General features: G+C 32.6%; 1 protein-coding gene across 1 annotated transcript in view; it reads left to right on the top strand.

Moving 5' to 3' along the window:
* LOC143080484 (uncharacterized) overlaps nucleotides 1-14196 on the top strand; it is a 63469-nt gene that overhangs the window by 22321 nt on the left and 26952 nt on the right. The window contains exons 13-23 of the mRNA XM_076256338.1: nucleotides 248-772; nucleotides 1076-1229; nucleotides 1775-1913; nucleotides 2762-2893; nucleotides 3218-3295; nucleotides 4084-4156; nucleotides 4696-4808; nucleotides 5065-5221; nucleotides 6335-6568; nucleotides 7351-7560; nucleotides 8093-8274. Of these exons, the coding sequence (XP_076112453.1) occupies nucleotides 248-772; nucleotides 1076-1229; nucleotides 1775-1913; nucleotides 2762-2893; nucleotides 3218-3295; nucleotides 4084-4156; nucleotides 4696-4808; nucleotides 5065-5221; nucleotides 6335-6568; nucleotides 7351-7560; nucleotides 8093-8274 (1997 nt within the window). The remainder of the gene's footprint in view (nucleotides 1-247; nucleotides 773-1075; nucleotides 1230-1774; nucleotides 1914-2761; nucleotides 2894-3217; nucleotides 3296-4083; nucleotides 4157-4695; nucleotides 4809-5064; nucleotides 5222-6334; nucleotides 6569-7350; nucleotides 7561-8092; nucleotides 8275-14196) is intronic.

Consider the following 14196-nt stretch of genomic DNA (forward strand, 5'->3'; position numbering starts at 1 on the left):
TGTGCACAGAAAATTTTGGAGAAGACATTGCTTTTATCTAATTACAAAACTGTGGAACATACATAAACATGATTATTGGTACAGTTATTCTTAACAATACCACAATTAAAAAAATTAACAATGGGGAGTTGTCATCTTTGAATTTGCTTATATTACATGTATTACCAAGACATTTAGTTATGAAGTATTTAAGATCTAGATTTCTGGAGTGAATAATAAGTAGATGGATTTTTTTTTTCTTTTTCAGAATTCAAAATAATTGATGAATTAGATGAAGAGGACAACAAGACACTTACAACAGAAACCAAGGAAACAGAAGAAGAAAAAGATAAAACAGCTGCAGCAGAAACAGACGATTCAGATATGGAAATCATCACTGAAGAAGAGGCTCAAGCTCAACAATCAAATGCCTGTGAGAAAGTTGTAAATACTATTCGTAAAGAAGAGTTTGGTATCGGAATAGAATTAAATGAAGATGGACAAAGATTGAAAAGAGTTCAAGATGAGAGACTTGGTAGAAGTTTGGATCGTTTATCAAAAGATTTGTACAGTAAAGATACTCACTTTGTGTTGGAATTGATACAGAATGCAGATGACAATGATTACCCAGAATTCTTAGCTAGAAATGGACAGATGGCTTCTGTGAAGTTTGTTATGCAAACAGATGGAGTGATTGCCCTTAACAATGAGAGTGGATTTGTAGAGAAAAATATCCGAGCTCTTTGTGATGTTGGCAGGAGCACAAAAGGAAAACATAAATTTGGATATATTGGTATGTCACTTTAGAAATTTTTTAATATATATAATCTACATCTTGTTTCTGATTTTTACCTGTGTCACTAAAAGCAAAAGCAGACCTAGTAATAGTTCAACTCTGTCCTATAGTCTGTCTTTCCCATCTTTTAACCTTGAAAATTCATTGTATATTTTCAAGGTCTTTTTTGTTGTTGTGAAAAAAATGCATATACTTGTGTACATCATGAATATTTTACAGAAATGAATGTTCTTCATCTTTAAAAGTATGAATTTAAAGGTACATGTAGATGAAGTTAATGAATCAATTTTTTCTAAATAGGTCAAAAGGGTATAGGGTTCAAGTCAGTGTTCCGAGTGACAGATAAACCAGAGGTACATTCTAATGGCTACCATATCTGTTTTGATGTACTAAGTGGACCAATGGGATACATTCTCCCACACTGGGTAGAGGATAAATGGGAAACAGGAGAAAGGTATACAATAATTTGTTTTATTATTTACTATTTAATTTAAATGCATTTTTTCTGTGGATTTCATTGGATACATTGTAATAAGTTAATTTTGAATCCGTGCTATAATGATATTTATAACTTTTTTTCAACTCTAAATGGAATCTGTAAAAGGCTCAACAAATAGCACCATATCTATGAAGGGCAGTTCTGGTCATAATTCATTTTGTTACACATATGTGTAGCAAGATAAATTGTGATCTGAAAGGCCCTTCATACATATCCATCTTTAGAACCAGGGTATTGTGCTTGTGCTGTCTTTATTCGTCAGTTTTGCAACTTCAGTCAAACCTGTATACAAAGGTCCATCTCAAGAATAGACAAACTGAACTTATTGGAAAGGTGACCTTGGAGTTTGGAACTAATCATAGAATACATTTAAAAAAACTCAAAATAACTAATATGCTTTTCTTGTTACCAAACACTAAAAGTGCAACTAATATGGAACTGCCAGAACTGCAAAGTCATGTTTGGTTAAACTTATCTTTCAAATTTGATGTTTATTTCAGTTGGACAACAAAGATAGTGCTTCCCTTAAAAGAAGAGATGAAGATTCATATGAGATCATTAGCTGCAAGATTTAATGATATTCATCCATCTTTACTGCTGTTCTTACACAGATTGAGAGAGATTACAATTGATAACAAGGTCAGTTTTACTGAGTATAACTAATTATAAGAATTATTATAAGTGTTCATATTCAAATCATGTTTACAATTTAACTATCACGCCATATAGCCTTCTTGTACTAATGCGGCGTAAAGCAAACAACAATCAATCAAATATTTAACTGTTAATGGTCGAGGTTGTTTTTTATGAAGTTGAAGTCCAATCAACTTGAAACTTAGTAACTTAGTACACTAGTTCCCTTTGATACAGACATTTAATGCCGAAATTAGAGTTTTTACTCCAATTGCACCATCAGCTGAACATAGAAAATGATAATGTGGGCGGGACTTCCGTGTACTATAGACACATTCTTGTTAAAAGAAAACATGTTTTTATGCCCCACCTACGATAGTAGAGGGGCATTATGTTTTCTAGTCTGAGGGTCCGTCCGTTCATTCGTCCGTCCGTTCATTCGTTTGTCCGTTCGTCCCGCTTCAGGTTTAAGTTTTTGGTCAGGGTAGTTTTTGATGAAGTTGAAGTCCAATCAACTTGAAAATTAGTACACATGTTCCCTATGATATGATCTTTCTAATTTTAATACCAAATTAGAGTTTTTTTCCCCAATTTCATGGTCCACTAAACATAGAAAATGATAGTGCGAGTAGGGCATCCCTGTACTTGGGACACATTCTTGTTATTCCTATGCCGCATATATGTTTAACTTGAAATCTTCCAGTATTCTAGGAAAAATATTTATTTTTATTTTGAAAGTGCAATATTTATATTATGTTTCATATTTGTTTCCCATTTTCAATTTATCGTAATCAGGGTTTTATTGATTTATGATAATAATCATGTTAAATTGATCAAAGAACATATAATTTCAGGTAGAGAATTCGTCCCAGGTGATGAGGAGAAATGATATAGGTAATGGTGTGGTAGAAATAGAACACAACAATGGAACAGACCGATGGCTGGTCGTCAAGAAAATGTTGGATGCTTCAAAAATATCTCTCCAGGTTTGGCTAAAATTTCATCAACTAGCACTTGTATAAAAATGTCTCTCCAGGTATGACTTAAACTTTATCAACTTGCACCTGTATAAAAATATCTCTCCAAGTATGCTTAACTTTTGTTAACTCATACCTCTACAGAAATATTTCAACAGATTTGCCTGAACTATTTACTAATACCAGATGCAAAAATTTCTGTCCAGCTATGTCTAAAAATCTAACTTTTACCAAATGATATGCTAGTTTCTTATCCCTTATCTACCTGTATTATCATCATTGGTTAATCTTGATCATAAAGCAAAAGTATCAACTCTTAATCTTCTTTTGTAGGCAAAATCTGGAGTTGAAGTGGAATCTACAGAGATAGCTCTGGCGTTCCCTCTGTTAGACCAATCCATTTTAAGTAAGGTAAGTCATTGACAATCTACACAGATAGCTTTGGCATTCCCTCTTAGATCAGTCCATTTAAGTAAGGTAAGTCATTGAGAATCTTCAGAGATGACTTTGGCTTTCCCTCAATTAGATCAGTCTATTTTTGATAGGGTAAGTGAAGAAGAATCAACAGAGATTGTCCTTCACTCTGTTAGAATGGTTTCCTTAATGTTGTTGTAGCTATATGAAGTACTGTAAATTCAGAAATTATAGTGATGATTGTATTATTGCGAAAAAATGAAAGGGTTATAATCACAATAATTTAAACTGTAATTTTGAAATCTTTATATGAATTAAACAGGATTTTTCTCAATATCGCAAAAATTAAAATTGCATTTTAGTCTAAAAGGGCAAAATCGCAATAATAAATGCATGCAATATTTCTGAATTTACAGTATATGGATTTCTATGAAGTTGTACCACAAGGTTTCATACCAAAAAAGGGAGGTAAGAATTGATTTTAGAGGTTATGGTTCTAACCATTTAAGAATTGGGGTCAAATCCAATACTTTTTCTTACTTATCCATATTTTCCCCAATTGTTCAGGGTTTGTTCTTTGGGGTCATATCAAGCTGCATTTTATTTGAAAAAGCAGATCCAAATTTTGCAATGAAAAAAGGGTGATACGAAATCAAATCACACGAAAAACACTACACGTCACTAAAACTAAAAGTCTGTTTTGCTTGTCAGGTCTTAAATTTTTTTAATGTTATGTTTGTATTATGTTGGTAAATCCTAATTTACATCCTAATTTATATTTACAGGTTATGCCCCCTAAACAGCCTGTTTTTGCTTTCCTGCCTCTGAGAAGCTATGGATTCAGATTTATAATTCAAGGTAAGTTTGTGAGACTGGGAGTTTCTAAACTCCTATTTCAAAATCAAAGCTTTTTGAATGGTTTAAAGGCATTACCCTGTATATCCATGTGCCTTTTAAGTCCAACCTTTCTTTTGCCGACTCAACTGATGTTGATAAAACTTTCCATGCTTGTAGAACATACTTTAGGGGAGATAATCAAACTTACTGGGTACTTTCGTCGATATTGCAATATGCTGTAATAGTCTCTTAAATAGGTATCACCTTTTAAATGGTTGAAAGAAAATTATTCAACTTTACACATGTCATAGAACATGACATGGGGATGTGCTCCAAGTAAAATTTTCTCAGTCCATCTTGTTAAAGGGGATATAATTGAATTTTAAGAGTGGGGTTTACTTTTGTAGGTTCAATCAAAGTTCGTGTTTTTCACTAAGATGTCAAAATTGAAGAAAAAACATGGAGCCCTGCAGTTTAAGGTATTTTTCAAAATGTTCCTGAATTTAAGGTAGAATTTGGTTTATACTTTGAAGATTTTGTAACATTTTATACATTTTCAGCGGATTTTGATGTTCCGTCTAGTAGAGAGGATGTGGATAGAGACAGTGCATGGAATCAGTGGATTAGAAATGAAATCCATAAACTCTTCTTAGATGCTCTAGAGGTTTTCAAGGTAAGAAAGACTAGACTGTTGTAAAAAAAAAAATTTAATGAAATAGTCATTTTAATGTATAGTTTTACTGTATTTTCAGTACAATTTTCTGCCGTAGATAATATTATACACATTTTTCTAAACCTTCACAGGTTGTGTGCATTAGTCTTAGAAGTGAGGAATCCTTCAGTCAATACTGGCCGTCAGGAACACAGATACTCATAAATGCTCAATATTTCCAGTTCAAGCCATTAAATGGTGTAAATTTCATTTTCAGAGTCATAAAGAATTTACTGGAATGAAGGCCCTGATAAACTTTCTACAGTTTGTTCCAGTAGAAGATGAGATCCTTGATTTCTTTAGACCAGTTTCAACACAAATTTTGAAACAGCTAAGGGCTAAACCTTGTCTACCTACACAGCCAAATAATAAAGGTTAGTATCTCTGTATATTTAGTAATAATAAACCTTCAATATTGTTTTGTGATAAACTGAGTTTCACTTATTATAGTTAACAAAGCTACATGGTCAACATTTGGCCTGGAGAAATATTGGGTGCTATTTAGCTTTAAGTTTTAGAGGTCACAATGTCAAGGTCTTAACCTTATTAAGGAGCTTAAAGTTTGAGACAGTATAGAAATACTATTTTACATTCAATCTACTTTAATCAGTGTCCAATGATTGGTATGATAAGAGCACAACACAAAATTACAAGCATCTGGATCTTTTTTGATGTACCATTTATGCATTTCAAAATATACTTTTTGTCAGTTGTGTTCAAAACATATATTTCTCTAATTTTTGTGCTATTTTCACATGTCTTGATCAGTGTGAGAAAAATATTTCTCCTCACTAGTGAAATATCTGTTCTCAGCAAATGATTAGTCGAAATTTGATTATGACGTCAAAATGTTTTGTTTTCCTCTGAATTTTCCTATTGTGACGTCATGGAAAAAATCAAGCATGCCTGATGCCTTCACATATAAAGAACACAAGTTTCTGAAAATCTTTGAAAAAGAAGGATAAAAATCATCAGAGAAATAAATCCCACACCATAACTCGTGTATTACGATATTTCTCCACTCTCGACAGTTAAATTTTAATTATTTTTAAAAAAAGCTCGGCAAGCCTCGGCTGTCTTGAGTGAAGAAATATTGTAATACACTTGTTGCAGTGTAGGAATCTATATGTAAGTAGCAGTCTGGTGTGTATAATACACCTTATTGCTATTTGTCCACCATAACTGTACATCACACAGGTTCCCGTAAAATTTTGACGTCATAATACAAAATATCTGATGTCACGATGGAAAAGTGATTGTTGTATGACATCAATAGTTCAAGCAGATTCTCGGGTCAGCTGGTAATAGCGATAAGGTGTACATATGTTTGCATATATGAGAATTGAAATCATCCACTCATGTTTGCTAATGTCAGTCAAAACCTCATTTCATTTTTCACATAATTTAGTTGCTTGATCTTAGTACATATGTAATCCTTTTATTAGATACATAGATTTGACAATAATGATATACACATTGTGTTACAGGTGTTGTGTCTTGGAAGTTACCTACGCAAGTTGTCACAGTAAAGGATGCACTCATCCGTGAAGTGGTCACTCCTGAGTTCCTGCAGAAACATTTTGACCTTTTCTACCTCCACAGAGAAGTTACAGACATGTTGAACCCTACCTTGATACAGTGTTTAGGAATAGAATCCCTAACCACAAATCACCTAATACAGATTGGAAAAGCTATAACAAACTTTGGCAATACTGAAATAAGTAAGAAAATGTTTGTTGTTTGTCTTTCTTTTTTTTCAGGTTTTCTAGGTTCACTCTATTTATTGTATGGTTCAATATTTTTGGCGATTCCTGATAGCTTATTTGTGATGTGATGGTTGATAGTCCAAGTCTGCCCCTGAAAATTCAGATATATGGGAATATGTTGATTTCTAAGTGGAACAAAGTACAATGTTATGTAAATGCTTTTGATATTACCATAATCATGGCATTTTATTGATGCTACAGCTGAAACTGGTCAGAAATATATTTTGTGATGACTTCATCCCTTGAGCATAGGTTAATGTTAAGATTATCTTTCATTGATGTAACCACCTCTTACAATAGATACCACAAAATATCAACTGGAGAACATCTATTATATATGTTATTTGATTACAAAATTTTACAAAATGATCTGTGAGTAGATATAGTTAATATATTGAGAAGTGTATCAATTATTTTGTCCTATTAAGATAATGTAAAAAAAAAGATTTGAATTCAGGCATAATCAAAAATAAACTCTTCAAATGTCGTTTTAAAAGATGAAGATATAAAGAATATGACCATATACATGTAACAACCCTATTTAACTTTTTTTTATAAAGGAGGCAATTTTTCTGACCTTCCTAAATCCTGCTAGATTTCTAGTGTCTTCATTCAAAATTGTGCATTATTTACTTACATTATAAACCACACATCAGAAAATAAACATTTCATTAAATAAAAATTAATTATTGCCAGAATAAGCCTTTATATTGTGTTATTTTATCTCATCTTTGTAGATCCCAACGCCAGAATATTTCTAATAGCCAAATGGTTAGCCTGTGTGTATCGTAGTTTGGATGAATTTCATGACAACCAGGAGATTTACAGTGAACTAAAGAAGATGAAGATGGTACCTCTAGCTTCACAAGTCTATATATCTCTGGAAGAGAATACAGTCTTCTTTCCTTTGTCACTGGAAGAGATCAAAAGATCACAACAACACAAAGGTACGATATGTAAATATACATGTTTCTTTTGTAGGTAATGCTGTCCTTTTCAGGATTCTAAAGCATGGTCACTTCAAAACTGAGGTATTTTTGTTTAGAGGATAAATAGTGTGAATGTCGACAAATTGTGCAAACCATACATTATTGTGTTTCTTTTAACTTATTTTATCTTGCTTTCATTGAAAGTCGAGCAATAGGTGTTTTTTTTCCAGCATTCTTCATTATCAGTGTGCTCATACCACAGCAGCCAGCAATGAGCAAAACCCACAGGCATAGAAATCTTTAAAAGAGAAAACATGTAAAGCCTGATTCATAGATAAAAAAAAATTCCTTAGTACTCAGGGCACTGGTTGATCACTTAGCTAATGAGGCAGTTTAAGAATTTCACTTTTATATTTTCTAAATACAAAAAGTTATTGAAACCACCCCGTAATTGAGATTTCAATATGACTTTGATGTTTCAAGGGAACAGCCCCAATAACATGTGAAGCTCATATTGAAATTTGTATAACAATATTACACTTTTTTCTAGATCCACTGTCTTATCTACAAGAAGATATGAATACTATCCATCCATGGTTTCTGTCGGCACCTGACAATGAAGTCAACTCTCAGGTTCAGAAAATGTTGGCTAAACTAAATGTCTGTCAGTTAACACCACATGATGTCATCAATCATCATATACTTCCTGTGCTAAAGTCAGATATGTGGAAGGTAGGTCATGTGACATTAATGTAGACAATATAAATGTCAGCTTTGATTTGGGTGTTACTAAATGTTCAGTGCTCTGTTGTTACCTGTTTTGTGACTTATGTTGCAAGCAACTGAACAATTGCTTTTTCATTCTGTCTGTTTGTCCAAAACATTACAGTTTTCTATTTTGTATCATGCACAGAGTAGTTTTTAACAAGATTTTTTTAAAAGAAAAATCAATTATTGATTTTGGTATATACCAGGGGCAAGTGGGCGGTGGGCAGAATGCCAAACTGTGTCCATTCATTTACATCAAAATGCTTTAACAAAATCTTTTCAAATTTAAGTATGTTGTTTCCTGTAACTAAATAGAGATCAAGTTCAATTTTCACAATTTTATCTGTTCTTGTTGTGGACTTGTATACCTTTTCAGTAGCAAAACATGCTCATTATATGATTTATTCAGTTTGAGTTATTTCCCTTTGAACAGAAAATTATTAAGTATATGGACAAAATGGGTTTCATTTCAATTGAAATTGAATATATATAACTTTAAAAGGTTTGTATATTGTATAGTCCACAGTTTTATTCTCCAAAATTGATCCTACCAGACAGGGGTGCAGACTATAGAGCACAATAAGCAAGAAATAAGAGAAAAAAATCAATTTCATGAGATGGTTAGTTTACATTCCGCCATGTTTGTTACTGAAGGTCGTCCTAGCCGCTGGAGCAACAATCAATCAGTCAATATTGAAAATTTCCATTCCTTATTTTGGACAGATTTGACTAATCTTTTCTCAGGTTTCCCATTTGTTGAACCTGTCAAATCATATTTGTCATTGAAAGCTATAGAAGCCATTTGTAGCTCCCATACGTTTTAAATTATTTTTGTATAAGATAAGCTAGATGTAATTATACCCCCGCTTTAAAAAAGGGGGGGTATACTGTTTTACCTCTGTCTGTCAGTCCGTCCGTCAGTCAGTCCGTCCCATGAAACTTTCGTCACATTTTTCTCAGGAACTACACATCCACCCTTTCTGTAATTTGGTATCAACATTTATATATGTCAGCCATACCGTGTGATGCGTTTTCAGATTCATCACTTGACAAATTCCTGTTTACCGAACACTTGTCTGATTTTACACATGATAGCCAAGTTGAAAATTTTCGTCACATTTTTCTCAGGAACTACAATACAAGGATTTCTGAAATTTGGTTTCAGGATTTATATAAGTCAGCTATACCGTGTGATGCGTTTTCAGATTCATCACTCGACAACTTCCTGTATTTGTACATCCATATGTTATATCACTGAAGTATAAAACCATGCATATTCTAAAAGATCTTATCACTATCACTGAAGTAAAATGTATATAACCATGGATATTCTAATAGACCTTATCACTATCACTGAAGTATATAACCATGGATATTCTAATAGACCTTATAACTATCACTGAAGTTTATAGCCATGCATATTCTTAAAGACCTTATCCCTATCACTGAAGTATATAACCATGCATATTCTGAAAGACCTTATCACTATCACTGAAGTATATAATCATGCATATTCTAAAAGACCTTATCACTATCACTGAAGTTTATAGCCATGCATATTCTGAAAGACCTTATCACTATCACTGAAGTATATAACCATGGATATTCTAATAGACCTTATAACTATCACTGAAGTTTATAGCCATGCATATTCTAAAAGACCTTATCACTATCACTGAAGTATATAATCATGCATATTCTAAAAGACCTTATCACTATCACTGAAGTATATAACCATGGATAATCTAATAGACCTTATAACTATCACTGAGGTTTATAGCCATGCATATTCTAAAAGACCTTATCCCTATCACTGAAGTATATAACCATGCATATTCTGAAAGACCTTATCGCTATCACTGAAGTATATAACCATGGATATTCTAATAGACCTTATAACTATCACTGAAGTTTATAGCCATGCATATTCTGAAAGACCTTATCGCTATCACTGAAGTATATAACCATGCATATTCTAAAAGACCTTATCGCTATCACTGAAGTATATAACCATGGATATTCTAATAGACCTTATCACTATCACTGAAGTATATAACCATGGATATTCTAAAAGACCTTATCGCTATCACTGAAGTATATAACCATGGATATTCTAATAGACCTTATCACTATCACTGAAGTATATAACCATGGATATTCTAATAGACCTTATCACTATCACTGAAGTATATAACCATGGATATTCTAATAGACCTTATCACTATCACTGAAGTATATAACCATGGATATTCTAATAGACCTTATCACTATCACTGAAGTATATAACCATGGATATTCTAATAGACCTTATCACTATCACTGAAGTATATAACCATGCATATTCTAAAAGACCTTATCACTATCACTGAAGTATATAACCATGGATATTCTAATCAGTGTTCCAGCTAGCATGAAATGGAAGGGCGCTGCGCCCCGCCCCCAAAAATTTGCGCCCCTCTGCCTTTTTTAAGCGCCCCTGCGCCCCTCTGTGCCCTTTTGAAAAAAAGTTAAAAAAACGATCTTTTTTCCTCATATCGTCTCCATTTTCTTGAGTTCTTTATACACACACTTCATTAAGACAACAGATTAAAATTGTTGACACTTGTTACCTGTATATAAGTAAATAATCACCTATTTGATTGGAGTCAATTACTTAATCAGGTGAAATTTACGACCCTGTCTAATCCCTTTGCCCTGAAGCACCAAACATCGAAGTTAAATGAATTGATTATTTTAACACCTGACGATGCAAAATAGAATTTATAAAATAAATGTGAACGGTGTTCATTTCTGATGTATTTGTTATTTATAAAATAACGTTCATTTAAAAAGAATCATTCCAATAGGTCAACACGCAAAATGCCGACGAAAAAAAGAAAAATTGACCAACTCGGAAATGACAAGAAGAAAATATCAAAGACTTGCCAGTCTATTACATCTTTTTTCAAGAATAATGACCATCAAAAGTAAAAAAATAATTTACTTCTTTACCTTTATGAAAAATCGAGAAGAAGAAAGATCGCAATTGTTCTTCTTTTGTAAATTCCGCCGATTACGGAGCACTCGAAAGTCCGATTTTTGGGATACGATTGCTGTCAAGCAATCTGTAGACTTTTACCATTGACCCTATGATACACTCCCTCACGTCATTCGTTTTATTCTAAACATTCAGCAACATCTCAGATTCTTATGATTGTCTTGCTTTAAAAGGTAAAAACAAGCAAAACAATTGAACATAAACAACCTTCCTGTAATGTTTTACTCATAATCTTCATGTGTGATATTTTCCTTGACTTATATGCGTGTTTTTAACAATACGGAAAATCAGAATTAAACAGTATTTATATTTAGTGTTTTTATAAATTTAGAAACACGTCAGAGGGAATTCCCAAATTTTGATAACTTGCGAGAGTTCTCTGAAAGCCGATCGATAATTCTATTTCTGTCACAAGAACTGAAGTGGAGTATTTCTATATTTTACCGTTATGAAACTGATATTTGATACTGTACTCTCATAAAGAAATGGAGAACCATTCATCATATCATTTAATAAACGTTCTTGTTCCAAATCGCAAGTCGCGGTTTGTTTATGTATTAATGCCCATGCGTGGTCTCACTTATTAGAGACAAAAAGAATTGTAGAGACAAAAAGCGTCAAGAAGCGACAAGAAGAATAATATTAGCAACAAGAAACTATTTAGCGACAAGAAAACATTTTTTTATTTATATTTATACTTATTCGAAATAAATATTAAAAAGATATGCAAAAGAAAACAATTTCAACGACAGGAAAATTAATTTTGATAGGGAAAAAAATTAAACTTGTAAATCTAATTCAGTTGCTACATTTATTTACATGATATTTTATATAAGGTATCACAGGAAGTATTACCTTTACCCTGTCGTTTTATGGTATTACTTTTACTTGTGTTTTAGATTTTTATTTGTTTTTAAAACTATTTTTGTACAATATATAATTAACTTGCAAAATGCATTATTTGTGCATAATTGTCCAGAAAATACATACACAAATTGTGAAATACAAATTAAGAACTGAAATCAAACAAGAGGAAAACATAACTAAAACGTGAATATTTTTTATTATTTTATTTAGTGTATTGTCTCATTTAACGATATTTATCATGTTTATGCATATAGATTGAAGATTAAAGAAAACTGATGACAATCTTGAGTTTTCAACAGTCAGGTGTTCACTATTCGGTACAATAATTGTATATTCTGGTGCATGTAATAGATGAAGGTGTTAATGGATGTTATTGTAGCAATTAAACAAAGGATACGCACCTAGTTAATCTCATTTGATGCTCTGAATTGTGTATTACCTTAGAGTGAAGCCACAGCTAATGTTGGTCCTATCAGGAAAAATTAATTGTACAGTTAGGAAGGAAATAATATTTCATGTTTTTTTTTTTTATTAAATCCTTCAAAAGGAAGGTGACAAATCTTTGTTTTTATTTTCATTTTATAGCGTTTACATTTCCTTTACTCTTACACATGTTTAATTTCTTCATATAAAAAGTACACAATCTCTTCCTCGAAATTTTTTTATTTCTTCATCTTTCAATATAATCCTAAAAAAATATTTTGATGTATGTGATAACAAAATGTATTCTTGTCGCTAAATAGCTTCTTGTTGCTTTTTGTCACTAATTTTTTTTCTTCTTGTCGCTTCTTGACGATTTTTGTCGCTAATTAGTGAGACCCCACATGCGTGTAGTTTTCCTGATTTCAAGGGGTATCAGATTGAGTGATTCCCCGCTTCATTGATTAATTTGAAACTCATGGGATTCTTTCTATGTCTGTCTGCATATGGAGGGCTATTGTTGTTGCACAATTTTAAATCATATGCATAATTTAAATTAAAATAAATGTTTCATCGTAAAAATTTCCTATAACACCCCTTCAGCAGAAATGGAATCTTCCATATTATCGTTTCGAGTTGTCTCCCTTTTCGAAGTATTGGTCAAGAAGAATTAACTCGTTAATGCCGATAAACGTCGTATTATATTAAGAACGATCTCAATGTAAACAGAGGAGTGTGTACGGAAAGGAGTCATGCCATCTGACCCAAAGGAACTTCAATAACTAAAGAGTAAGAAATGGGGTTCCTCCTAAACTGGTCCGCCGTTCTATATAGAGCTTCGCACCGAAGGTCAGTGTAACGATAAGTGAACACAACAGGGGTCCAGTTTAGGGTTCCTCCTAGAATTACGGTGATAAGATACGGAAGCAAGTTAACTCGTACCGCGGCATTGGAACCAAAAAAGTTAACTTGTACTACTGGGAAGTCGTACCATTCAGAAAAATATATTAAAAAATATGTTTTATGGGTTTCTGTTTGTAAAAGAAATAAAGTTGAATTACTTGAATTTTACACAGGAGTTAAATGAAAACTTAAGACAAAAATAAAGAATGTGTTAAAGCATTAATGTTTTAACTGATCTTTCAAACTAGAACATAGGCGGATCCAGCCCCCCCCCCTTTTTTCGTGGAAAAAATTGGTTGATTATAAAGGGAATCATTGAAGCATGACTGGAGCGAGCCCCCTCTTAATAGGTCAGTCAGCGGGCTCCCCCTTAGGAAAAGTTCTGGATCCGCCACTGTAGAACTTAATCCAGAGGAAAGTTAAATCATTGCTTTAACTGTACTTTATTAAAATTGAACATGTTGAATATATATATATCCAATTTAAGTTAATTAAAGCTGTAATCCATGATCACAAATTGAATGCTATGTTTACAATTGTTGAAAGCCATGTGCTTTTTTTGCGGGGAAAATGCGGACCCCCTTAACAGGAATCAGTTACATTTCATTGTTATTTATAGACAGTAAAAATAATTTTGGCAATCATTTTGACTAACTGCT

The sequence above is a fragment of the Mytilus galloprovincialis genome, chromosome 6 (assembly GCF_965363235.1).
Source record: "Mytilus galloprovincialis chromosome 6, xbMytGall1.hap1.1, whole genome shotgun sequence".
Lineage (NCBI taxonomy): Eukaryota > Metazoa > Mollusca > Bivalvia > Mytilida > Mytilidae > Mytilus > Mytilus galloprovincialis.